The sequence below is a fragment of the Cydia amplana genome, chromosome 1 (genome assembly GCF_948474715.1).
Source record: "Cydia amplana chromosome 1, ilCydAmpl1.1, whole genome shotgun sequence".
Taxonomy (NCBI): Eukaryota; Metazoa; Arthropoda; class Insecta; order Lepidoptera; family Tortricidae; genus Cydia; species Cydia amplana.
In genome coordinates, this window is record NC_086069.1 from 1244265 (window position 1) to 1256155 (window position 11891).

General features: G+C 37.9%; 3 protein-coding genes across 3 annotated transcripts; 2 read left to right on the forward strand and 1 right to left on the reverse strand.

The window, feature by feature from the left end:
* Positions 1-1587: 1587 nt before the first annotated feature.
* On the reverse strand, positions 1588-3593 carry LOC134652452 (uncharacterized). Its single transcript, XM_063507645.1, has 3 exons — positions 3419-3593; positions 2570-2798; positions 1588-1731 (listed from the first exon to the last, which is right to left on the reverse strand). Exons 1-3 carry the CDS (start codon positions 3542-3544, stop codon positions 1601-1603), a joined length of 486 nt encoding a protein of 161 aa, XP_063363715.1. The 5' UTR covers positions 3545-3593; the 3' UTR covers positions 1588-1600.
* Positions 3594-4124: 531 nt separating this feature from the next.
* LOC134652462 (uncharacterized) lies at positions 4125-5102 on the forward strand. Its single transcript, XM_063507656.1, has 2 exons — positions 4125-4504; positions 4852-5102. Exons 1-2 carry the CDS (start codon positions 4198-4200, stop codon positions 5082-5084), a joined length of 540 nt encoding a protein of 179 aa, XP_063363726.1. The 5' UTR covers positions 4125-4197; the 3' UTR covers positions 5085-5102.
* Positions 5103-6635: 1533 nt separating this feature from the next.
* On the forward strand, positions 6636-9188 carry LOC134652473 (uncharacterized). Its single transcript, XM_063507668.1, has 3 exons — positions 6636-6875; positions 7495-7653; positions 8962-9188. The coding sequence occupies exons 1-3, from the start codon at positions 6797-6799 to the stop codon at positions 9186-9188; spliced, it is 465 nt and encodes a 154-aa protein (XP_063363738.1). The 5' UTR covers positions 6636-6796.
* Positions 9189-11891: the final 2703 nt, after the last annotated feature.

Below are 11891 nucleotides of genomic sequence, written 5' to 3' on the forward strand. Positions count from 1 at the left end.
TCCATGCTTATGCTCACGGCATGGGTACCTACTAGTTAAAGCTAAAATTAATTTTTAATATATGTTTATTGTTTTAATGGTTTATTTCGTTTTTCCGAAAACTTTAGTTCGCAAATTGCGGGCAATTTCTCTGTCAATCTAATTACGCCTTAATGGGAGTAAAAGAGAAAGATGCTCGCATATTGAGAACTTCGGTGTTCGCGGTAGGCCCTCTGTACCTATTTACCGCCGTCGCGGATATTACAAAAGCTTATTAATTTTGATGAAGCCAAATGTCACATTCTCCCAATATTATTTATCAATATTAGTATATGTCTACATATTAATAGTGACATCTATTGTTGGAATGAAATTTATTTTACCATAAAAATTAAGCTGTGCATACAGCTTAATTTTTTCATAGACGGTAAATATGGTAGAAATTTCACAAGTATCAAGACTATCTAATCCATTTTCTGTGGTGTTGTCGCATACTGATTTTTAAAAACTACTTTTAATCTAGCGCTGCAGACTTTCTTTGGTTTGTCTCTACACGTGCAGGCATCCACAGGAATTTACATCTGCAGGCATCCACAGGAATTTACATCTGCAGGAGTTCACAGGAATTTACATCTGCAGGAGTTCACAGGAATTTACATCTGCAGGCATCCACATGAATTTACATCTGCAGGAGTTCACAGGAATTTACATCTGCAGGCATCCACATGAATTTACATCTGCAGGAGTTCACAGGAATTTACATCTGCAGGAGTTCACAGGAATTTACATCTGCAGGAGTTCACAGGAATTTACATCTGCAGGCATCCACATGAATTTACATCTGCAGGAGTTCACAGGAATTTACATCTGCAGGAGTTCACAGGAATTTACATCTGCAGGCATCCACAGGAATTTACATCTGCAGGCTTCCACAGGAATTTACATCTGCAGGAGTTCACAGGAATTTACATCTGCAGGAGTTCACAGGAATTTACATCTGCAGGAGTTCACAGGAATTTACATCTGCAGGCTTCCACAGGAATTTACATCTGCAGGCATCCACAGGAATTTATATCTGCAGGCATCCACAGGAATTTACATTGCAGGCATCCACAGGAATTTACATGCGCAGGCATCCACAGGGCAGGAACTAACAACTGTAGGCACCCACAGAAATTATACATCTGTAGACTTTCATCTGCAGATATTACACATTTGGAGGTGCAATTACCCTACAAAACTCCCTTGAGACTCAGAACATATTAAAGTAATCTTAAATAACTTGAGTAACCCAATTTAAAATAATTCTAACAATTACCTACTGCAAGAAATTTGCCTGTACAAGCTCCTTCCAAAGAACCATATTTGAGATAATTCTATAAAATATACATAGGTTCTAAACCAGTGGTTCCTAACCTTTTCAGTCCGGTCACCCCTATGACTAACTAGGGAACCTGATTTTACCCCTCCTCCCAATGGTAATAAAAAAATAAAACGTGTACGTTTGTTCTATTGTTATATTAGGTTAGCTTATTACCCCCGTAAAATACCAGTTTTACCCCTACAGGGGTAATTACCCCCAGGTTAGGAACCACTGTTCTAAACTAATAAAAGAGAGATACTATTTGTTCTTCCCAGGTTTTCCATAAGGGTCCCCATTCATGAACATGTTCATGTCCAGTAATACTCTGTCAGCGTCGTCTGAACCCTCCGAGTCCACTTCCTCTTCCACCATGTTGTTGTAGTTGAGACCTGGAGAAAAGGAAAAATATTATCTTGGTGGTCATGTGGTGTACAGCAAGCTGCAAAAGTGCATACCCACTTTAAGAATGATGTCCATTCATATAGTAGGTATAGATTTTTGCAGCTGAGTATACATGGTTGGTTTTCTTCCTTATTCCTTTTAACTTGCACACAAAAATTATATCAATAAAAAAATACATGACAGGTTTTAATATATTATACTTACAGGATGCCCAGTAATTATCGACGATTATCTCGAAAACCACGACCCTTTACTAGACCTATAAGTGCATTTTCTGGACCAGCCTAAGGTGCGCTGTTGGTGGTTAGATGGTTATCCATTAATTACTGGGCACCCTGTATAGCAGCATCAAAATTATAATTAAATGGAAACATTTGTCCTGAGCTCACAGCAATAAATAAATCATGTTTTATCCTAAACGCATATTAATTGTCCTTTATTATAGGGTTCTGAAATACATTGGCAGTGTATTGCATAAAATTTATAAGCATTCTTAGTGATGATCATGAATTATTCTACTAATTTGGTGCTCCCACATTGGCTGTTATATTTGTGGAGGCACCATATTTAACTGAAATGTGACTTCTAGCACAGAATAAATAATAGTACTAGATACAGATGATTCACTCTCTAACAAAACACGTCTATTAGGACAGATATGACCGCTAGGTGACGCAAGCGCGAGCAAGCGTCCGTTCCGTAGCGGTGCGCGGCAACTACTATGGCTCGACACCAAAATTGATATGGGCCGCATGTACTTCTAGCGCCGCAATGAAATCGCAGAGTGAGCCACGCCTGTTTCTAGTAATAACGAAAGATACTTACTCAATATAGGATTAGTAACAGTTAGATTAAGCTCCTGCTCATTGCATAGAGCCTCCTTGCTGATCTCATGTGCGAGGTCCTCGAGCTCCGGGATCGGACCACTTGTGCTCGCTGAGTTCATAAGCTTCATGACCTTCTCGGACGGCGTCTCGGGCCTGGCCGGTGTTGCTTGGGAGCGGGACCGTTTCATTAGCTGCATCTTTTGGTTTTCTAACTCCAATCTATCAATCTAGAAAAAAATATAGACATTTAAAAGTAGTCAAGGAACCTTAGTATAAGCTAGTAGTTATTTATAGCACTAAGGGCCAGTTGCACCAACCACATTTGACAGACTGATCAATGATGTCAGCCGGCGCGCCCCGGTGCTTTACTTACACCATACATAAAAACCAACTTTCCATACATAAAAATTTCGCAAAAAATGAAAAAAAAATCTTTATTTGCATAAAATATGGTAATAACAAGGTGTTATTAGAAGGATATTCCCGTACAGAGACATATTTTGCTGGTTAGGCATGCAAATGTTATCTTGAAGCTATACATACTCTTAATAGTCTTAATCTAACTAATTAATACTATTACATTTCGAACAACTCACTTACAGAGTAAAACACCTGTTTAACAATACGACCCTAAATGTCTTTGTATAGAGAATGAAACTAAATTTCATACTATAATTCACACCCTTGTCGCAAGAACACAACATGGTGATAGTAATGGCATTAAACTGTAAACTCGTGAATTGCTGTTTATAAAGTTGGCCTTGTCAGCAGGACGAACTAAGGAACAAATCATTGGGAAGATAAATAGGGGTCTAGTTAACTAGAATTATTAAATCCATAGTCTAACCTGTAAACGGTTACGCTCCTTGCGAACTTTGGTAAGGGCACTGATGATCCATTTCTCTTCTGCTAGGAGCTGTTTTTCCTCAGCTATACGAACACTGATGCGCGAATACACGGTTCGCTGGACCATTCTTTTTTCGAGTTGGGTTTTTGCCTCCAAACCAAAATACAACCAGTCCGAAAAAACCACTAAAGGCAACAGCTGAGTGAGCGAGTGAAGTGAGCTGTCACTGTCACTAGTGTCACTGTCAAATCTATGTTAATTTTCTGTTCGGAAATGGGAATTTTCAAAACGTTCCAAAACAACTTGATTCTCGCCTTTAGAATAGTAATAAAAGCGATTATAAAAGACTTTGTATTAAATTCATTATTTAAAATGCCGTTTATAAATGCGTTATATTAATAAAACAAATCATAATAGTGCACTAAACTAAATATAGTTTGTCAAAGGATTGTCTCATTTCAAACATAGAGAGAATCATACCTACTTTGTCTTACACTAGTACTAGCACCCAAGAAAAGTAGTATGAGTATAGCTTTTTTTGTTCTTATTTACTGCCAAATTGGTTAGAAAATTAAAATACAAAAAATCAACAAGTAGCTTGTTATGATAAAATATGCAGTAAGATTTGGAACAGTCCTCTTCTATTGAAATAAGAGGGTAGATCGAAGTTTAGAATAATCTAGAATTAAATAACAGGTTTATGAACGGTTTGATTCCACGACATCCACGTATTCTCTCTCTGCTCGTCGAACTAGATACATTAATCAGAAACATTCACGATGTCTTTCGATAGCAATTATAGCGAAGATGAAGATGATCAGTGCGCGGACTACGAATTTTGTTCGCGACGCAGCTCGTTTCCTGGAGTGCTACCTTTTGATCCGTTGTCGCTAGAAAACTTAATTTTGTCGATCGTTGATAAATTCGACTTCCGCGTGATAATGAATACTGAGCGAACAAGGGACGTTATGCTGGTGACCGCAGGATTGGCTTTGGCCGGGGGGCTGATTGGAAAGTTGTACGGGGGACGAATGGGAGCGGCCGTTGGCGGAGCAGTTGGCGGTGCTTGCGGAATTGGTATCGTTGGTGAGTTGATATTAAGTAACTAATTTATGTATTTCTCAAGTAGTATTGCTCCATTATAATGATATTCAGTTACCTCTTCAAGTAATGATATGGTTATTATTTCAGGTAGGTAGTTAACAAAACGAAAAGAAAAAGATCATATTGATTTATTGCTTGAAATTGACTTTAAGCTAACAAAATAACTCTTTACTACATTTATATGTAAAATACATATAGATACTAAAAGTGCAAGTAGACTTAAATTTATAATTGGTCGAAACAATGTTAGACGTTGTTTCATTTACAACGTAAAACCGTTTTTTTTTTAAATGTGGCTAGTCTTAATTCAACTTATGTGTTTGTTGCAGCTATTTCTATGCGGGAAGTATGGAAAGAAGTACGCCCCAAGTTCGCAGACGTGTTCGACCTCGTCTACGACTACCTGGCTGGTCTGGGGATCAAAGATTACGCGAGCGCCGCCTTATTTCTGGCCAATGCGAACCCGCAAACCACGATACTTGCCAGGATGATTTTGGAAAGCTCTTCGCAGATATTGGGAAAGCAATTGGTGTCTAATCTAGCTTCCATTACGAGTGCTTGATTTAAGTTATGTTAGCAGGGTTAGCAGTAATTAATTTAAATGAGGGTAGGCTTAATGAGATAATGTTGTACGATTTGATAATGGATTTAATTTTATTTATTTATTTATTAAATTTGACTAATAATTACATGACTGCAAATTGTTATAGTGTACCTAAGTATCTATCTGTATTTAATAAAAAATGTGTGTATTTTTATCATGTAGAACATGTCCTTCAAATGATCAAACATTGAGAATGTGAAGTTATTAAATAAAATATGGATAATAAAATCTAATTTGGTGGATTTTTGTCTAAATACCTGCCCTACCCCATTAAGTCCATACAAAACAAAATAAAAACAATAGGTAACGTTCAAACTTCATCAAACTCGATTACACATTTTTGAACGGAATGTTGACGTCGTTGTCAAACCAAACCAGTGTTGCCAGATCGTACCTTTTAGTACGGTTTTCCGTACTATTTTGGACCCTTGCGTACCTTTTTTGTAAGCAGCGTACATCGTACTAAAACCGTACCTTTTGATGTACGATTGTTTATCAACTTTTTTTTTCGTTGTATTGGTTCAGGATGGTTTGTTCAGGGCAAAATATCTAAAGTAATATCGTTTATTGCAAACCATGTTAACCATGGTACAATAGAATAGATGTTACAATGGAAATAGATGACATGGCACCCTGGTAGGGTATTGGCTATTATCCATAAAACTACATTAAATAATTTATGTGTAATATTATTAATATTGCTTTGTGATTGCTTCTAATGCAGTGCAGTTGCTCGAAGAATAATAAAAACGCTAAAAGAAGTTGTCATGTCATGTCCATAAATCCTACTTGTTTATCTTACCAATCTTATTCACATGCATTTCTTTTTAATTTATATATGTACATTTGCATATCCAGTAGAAAGTTACTTAGTCATCTGAGTGTATTTCGTTTTATTTGGCATTATTATCCAGATTACAAAACTCAGGTAGTCAAAATTCAGCCGGCCATTTATAGCCCGTCAAACAACTTAGTCAGTATAAAATGGCGCGAAATTTAAGTTTTCTATTGGACCATAACCCTTCGCACCATTTTTTTTTAAATTTGCCGCTTTTTTCATCTGACGGAAATGGCTTGACAAATTTTATTTTTCATGTACCTATCTATATCAATGCAAACAAAATTGGTTAACTATAGCTGGTCAACCAAATCTTGTCAGTAAAAAAAGGCGCGAAATTCAAATTTTCTATGGGACGATATCCCTTTGCGCCTACATTTTTCAAATTTGCCGCCTTTTTCTACTGACAAGATCTGGTTGACCAAGTATATGACGTGTACACTACACTTATAGTTGGTCAAATCAATTTGTCAGTCAGTAACAATCAGGAAAACTATACTCATGTCTCATCCACCCACCATACCCACACACCCACATATTGTTTTGTATTGTTTCTGTAAGAAAATTATACTAATAAAAAAAACCGTACTTTTTTTATCAAAATCGTACCTTTTTTGACGTACGACCGTACATAAGCTGGAAGCGCTCTGGCAACACTGAACCAAACGGTCTTGTTTATTTACGTCAAACTTTTTGCTAGTGGCGTATTTATTTTCGTTTCGTTGCCAATTATTGAAGCCCTTTAGCGTCATAACTAATGCTACCATTCATAGTTTAGCAAACGCAAATAAGGGTTTAAAAAACACGCTCGACGAATAGTGTAAGATTGACAATGGCGATGGAGTTGCAACCATTTCTTCACGAAGTTCGATACGACCAAACCTGGCTTGAACAAGTTCTCCTGCAACTGGGTAAGACATTGCATAATTATCCTTTATGTACGTATTAGAAGTAATATAAGATATATAAGGTAATTGAAGAACTTGCCACGGGTGAAAAGGGTCCCCGTAAGGCAGAAACTGCTCTAAACTATGGGACATGGGTTCTAGACTGGACTGAACTATACAGGACACAAGACTGTTCTCTGCTTTCATATTTATTGGCGTCCAATGTTTTATAGAAGAGTAACTATTATGTGAACTACCAACAGGTACCTACCTAAGATTACTAAAACTCCGCTGTCCATCTGTCTGTCACAAGACTGTAACTCATTAACTGTGATAGCTGGACAGTTGATCACAGCACAGATGATTTATTTATGTTGCCGCTATAACAACAAATACTAAAAACAAAATAAAATAAATATTGAAGTGGGGCTCCCATACACTAAACGTGATTTTTTTGCCGTTTTTTGCGTAATGGTACGGAACCCTTCATGCGCGAGTTCGACTCGCACTTGGCCATCTTCTTCGTCTTCATGCATTCATTACGGCATTAGTGTAACTCATAATTAACCATACATTGCATCAGGTCTTTCGGCATAGTTAGGTGGCATTACAGAATTTACAGAAACCGAATTGTTATTTTCAGGGGATATGTTTGAAATCCGCATAGTATGGAACAGTGACACCGCAGTTTTGACAGGAGCATTTGCGCTGGCCGGCGGGCTTGTGGGGGGCTATGCGGGGGGCAGGATGGGCGCCGCCCTTGGGGCTGGTATTGGCAGTGCAGCGGGCCTTGGAGTCTCTAGTAAGTATATTTACGAACAGTACTCTTCTGGAGATGGGATGTAGTGACAGAAAGACAGGAGCCAGATGGATGGGTGTCAAAACAGAACAAGTAGAATGGCGATGCGAGCAGGGTACGTGTCGCCGCCGGTTATGAGCAAACGCTCGCATGCTAGTACTCGCCCGCGCTGACCGAAAAACGTAAACATGCCTTTTGCGCCACAATAACGTTCAGATTAAGAAGCCAGACATCAAATCTGTCTAAAGGAGGCGTATCCATTCACCAGGCACACAAGTTTTTACTACTGTTGCACGAGAAATGTGGAGAGGAACGAGCGGCGACACCGGTTCCGATACTAACTGCGCGCGATAGCCATTCTAACCTCTTTAATATGTTCTGTGGGTGTCAAAGAGACTGCAATAACGTGAAAATATATGAAAAAGGCATCCTCGTAAGTCCCCATGCACTTGTACAAGTACAAATTAAACTCGAGTTATGAACTGATCTTATAGAAATAAAAAAAGTTCCAAAATCAAAAGCGACAAAATTGCCTTGGGTCTTACGAGGTTAAGTCCAGCAGTGAAAGCAAATATGCTGTGAAATAAAGAGGAATTATGTTGTTCTGCTAAATATTTATTAAAAGTAAGGTAGGCCAAGTTATATATAAAACTAGATAGGCATTGGGTATAATAAAATAAAAAAATACACAGCCTGTGTATTCACTGTTAATGAACCCACCGTTTTTAGGGTTCCGTAGCCAAATGGCAAAAAACGGAACCCTTATAGATTCGTCATGTCTGTCTGTCTGTCCGTCTGTCCGTCTGTCCGTCCGTATGTCACAGCCACTTTTCTCCGAAACTATAAGAACTATACTGTTGAAACTTGGTAAGTAGATGTATTCTGTGAACCGCATTAAGATTTTCACACAAAAATAGAAAAAAAACAATAAATTTTTGGGGTTCCCCATACTTCGAACTGAAACTCAAAAATTTTTTTTTCATCAAACCCATACGTGTGGGGTATCTATGGATAGGTCTTCAAAAATGATATTGAGGTTTCTAATATCATTTTTTTCTAAACTGCATAGTTTGCGCGAGAGACACTTCCAAAGTGGTAAAATGTGTGTCCCCCCCCCTGTAACTTCTAAAATAAGAGAATGATAAAACTAAAAAAAATATATGATGTACATTACCATGTAAACTTCCACCGAAAATTAGTTTGAACGAGATCTAGTAAGTAGTTTTTTTTTTATACGTCATAAATCGCCTAAATACGGAACCCTTCATGGGCGAGTCCGACTCGCACTTGGCCGCTTTTTTTCTTCTTCAGCCTACGTATCCTTGCGAGAAATCTGGGCGTCAGTGAAACACCAGCTCAAAGAGATCCTCTTCATCATCTTCAACTACCTGCGACGCTTGGACCCCGTGGACTACTACCACGCCTTCGAGCTTGTCCTGGCCTGTACGGCTAGTCGGAGGGAACTGGTGATGACTATATTGGACTTCATGGCTTCTAAGTTGGGGAAGGAGGTATTGTCCAGTATTACTGCAGCGTAGTACTGTTGAGGCTGTTTTTTTAGTAAGTGGAGGTTGAGATAATTTTAGCTTTGTGTTTAACTTTTTAACAGTGCGATGGCGCTTGTTTATAGGAGGATAGGGTTGCAACATTGCACTTTATTATTATTTTGTAAATACAACAGCAACACTCCTAACTGTACATTGGTGGACCTTATTACAAAAAGCATAAGGTCCGATGTACAGTTGGCAGTGGGCGGTGGTACTGGTGAATGTTTTCCTAATACCTAGATTGTTATTTTTATTTGGACATTTAACATTGGTTTATATTAACCAGCATATCTTTAATAATGATATAATTTAGCATACTTGGACAATTTACCGGTGATGTAGAGTATTGTTGAGTAATAAATAATAAACTAATAAATAATATATTTAGATTGTTGTATGTCAACTCACTTGCGAGGCTAACACAGTTTCTCTGTGATTAAAAGCAAAATAAATTTAAAATATATATCCTTATGATTATATAATAAAAATGCTTTTTTTATGTTCAATAGGGTTTTTTATTTATTTTGGATAAGTAAGTTGTTTTTAAATTATGATTACTTACATAATATGTAAATCTTTTTCATTAGTAAAATTTGGAAAATATGTTTTCAGTATAATACCTAATAAAATATTCCGAATTTTTAGAAATTGTACTACTTAATTGTGCCTTAGAAATCATAATAAATGTAATATATCTATGTTATCTTTATAAAAGCCTACTGCATGGTCCGACAGTCAAATAATTAAAAAATATATTGTAATATTTTCATATCATTGTTTATTGTATTTTTAGTGGCTATTTCAGTAAAACTCATGCCTACTGGGCAGATTAGAAAAGTGCACCCACGGTGTTTGTTTTATATTTTATCTTATCTAAAAATATTATCTTATATAGGTAGCTTAGAATGTGATCTAATTTTTGCTCAACATACATTTTTCAGTTACAAATTAAGGTTACCGTCCACCGCAGATGAGCGACGCGAGGCGGTGCTTAAGGGCTGATTTAGACGGCGCGCGAACTCGCATGCGATTTTAGTTACATTGCGGACTGTTGGTTACGTCCAATTCAACCGACCGATCAAAACCCGATATGTAATGAAACTCGCATGCGACTTCTCGCATCGTCTAAATGAGCCCTAAGAATCCACTACAATGTGCGGAAGACCGACATATATTTTTTTTGCTTCGGAAGGCCGTCATAGGTCAGGAACTCTCGTATTTGAATACGTACTTCGCTTAGACACAGTCAGAAGGAAGAGCTTCGCTTCTGCTCTACTGACCTTCTGTACAGTCAGCAGCAGAAGTTGTTAAGCGGGCGAGGTGTCATAAATTAACTAGACGCGCTCTTATTCTCTTAACAATAAAGTCGCGTCAAGATCATTTTGAACACCTTGCCCGCTTATAACTGTTGCTGCTGACTGTATGTGGAGCATGTGTACAAACGGAAAAGTGAAGCGACCAAAGAGCTTGTAGACGGTCTTACCTCATCCTGATAGAGACGGTCTTTGCCACGGTATGAACACGAACCAATAGGAACGTTATCACGCGCCGCGCCGCTATATTGCTTGTTTCTCGTGGACGGCCGCCCTTAGGGTTGTGGTTGATTATTTTGTAGCTAATTTTAAGGTTTTAATTGTGGTGACTTATGAATACACTTGTTTGGGGAAATAAATGGTTTTTGTTATTGTTGTCCCGATCATGATGCCGGCGGTGCCAGCGGGGTAGAAATAAGTATAATTATGCGCGCGCTATAGATTATAGTTTGTCAAAGGACTGTCTCATTTCAAACATAGACAGAATGATACTATCTTTATCTTACACTAGTACTAGCAGAGTACCAGCACCCAAAATAAAAGGATGAGTATAGTTTTCCTGGTTCTTACTGACTGACAAATTGATTTGACCAACTATAGATAGGAAATGACGGGTTAATGTATTGAAATCTACGTGCTTGGCGTCCTTTTTTACCCGACTACGGCAACGCAAAAGGAGGGTTATGATTTTGACCTGTATGTTTATAGAGGAGGAGAGAAACCAAAAGAAAATTGTTTTAACTGGTTTATTCAGTGCGTTTTCACAGGAACAACATAACTATGAAACTATCACTTTTCTAAATCTAAGCCAGGAGTTCTTAACCAGTGGGGCGTATAAAGCTATATCAATAAAACCCGTAGATTATTACTTTACTACTATAAAACTATAAGGTTTTTTAAAAATCGAAATATCTTTAAACCCTTTGAACGCCACGCCTATCGTGTGCGTGTCATCGTGAACCTTGTCGGAATGCACAAAGGTTGATATTGGGGCGTAGCCGCGCGCGTCAGTTGACGTCCTTGGCGCTCAAAGGTTTCGATAAAAGGTTGAGAACCCCTGATCTAAGGCAACATTCGTAGACTCTACAAGTGTATAAACAATTTGTACCAAATAAACTTGTACTCTTGACAGTTACATACTATACCTACAATTGACGGATACGCTGGCTATGTGCACGACAGTGGCGCCCGCGTAGCGGTTATGAGACATTAATTATTTGATAGTTGACAGTTGTCAAATAGTATCTAATACCTTTAAACGAGCAAGTCTCGTTTGTTTATTTATTTATATATATATGGGGATCTCGGAAACGGCTCTAACGATTTCGATGAAATTTACTACATATATCTAGCTAATACCTTTAAACGAGCAAGTCTTGAT

Bases quoted from the DNA above. Each gene is read 5' to 3' on its own strand.
- LOC134652452 (XM_063507645.1), bottom strand. From the start codon at position 3,544: ATGGTCCAGCGAACCGTGTATTCGCGCATCAGTGTTCGTATAGCTGAG. The intron at 2,799-3,418 runs GTTAGACTATGG...ATTTTTTTCTAG, and splicing joins AGGAGCGTAACCGTTTACAG to ATTGATAGATTGGAGTTAGA. The intron at 1,732-2,569 runs GTAAGTATCTTT...CCTTTTCTCCAG, and splicing joins TGTTACTAATCCTATATTGA to GTCTCAACTACAACAACATG.
- LOC134652462 (XM_063507656.1), top strand. From the start codon at position 4,198: ATGTCTTTCGATAGCAATTATAGCGAAGATGAAGATGATCAGTGCGCG. The intron at 4,505-4,851 runs GTGAGTTGATAT...TGTTTGTTGCAG, and splicing joins TTGCGGAATTGGTATCGTTG to CTATTTCTATGCGGGAAGTA.
- LOC134652473 (XM_063507668.1), top strand. From the start codon at position 6,797: ATGGCGATGGAGTTGCAACCATTTCTTCACGAAGTTCGATACGACCAA. The intron at 6,876-7,494 runs GTAAGACATTGC...TGTTATTTTCAG, and splicing joins ACAAGTTCTCCTGCAACTGG to GGGATATGTTTGAAATCCGC. The intron at 7,654-8,961 runs GTAAGTATATTT...TTTCTTCTTCAG, and splicing joins AGCGGGCCTTGGAGTCTCTA to CCTACGTATCCTTGCGAGAA.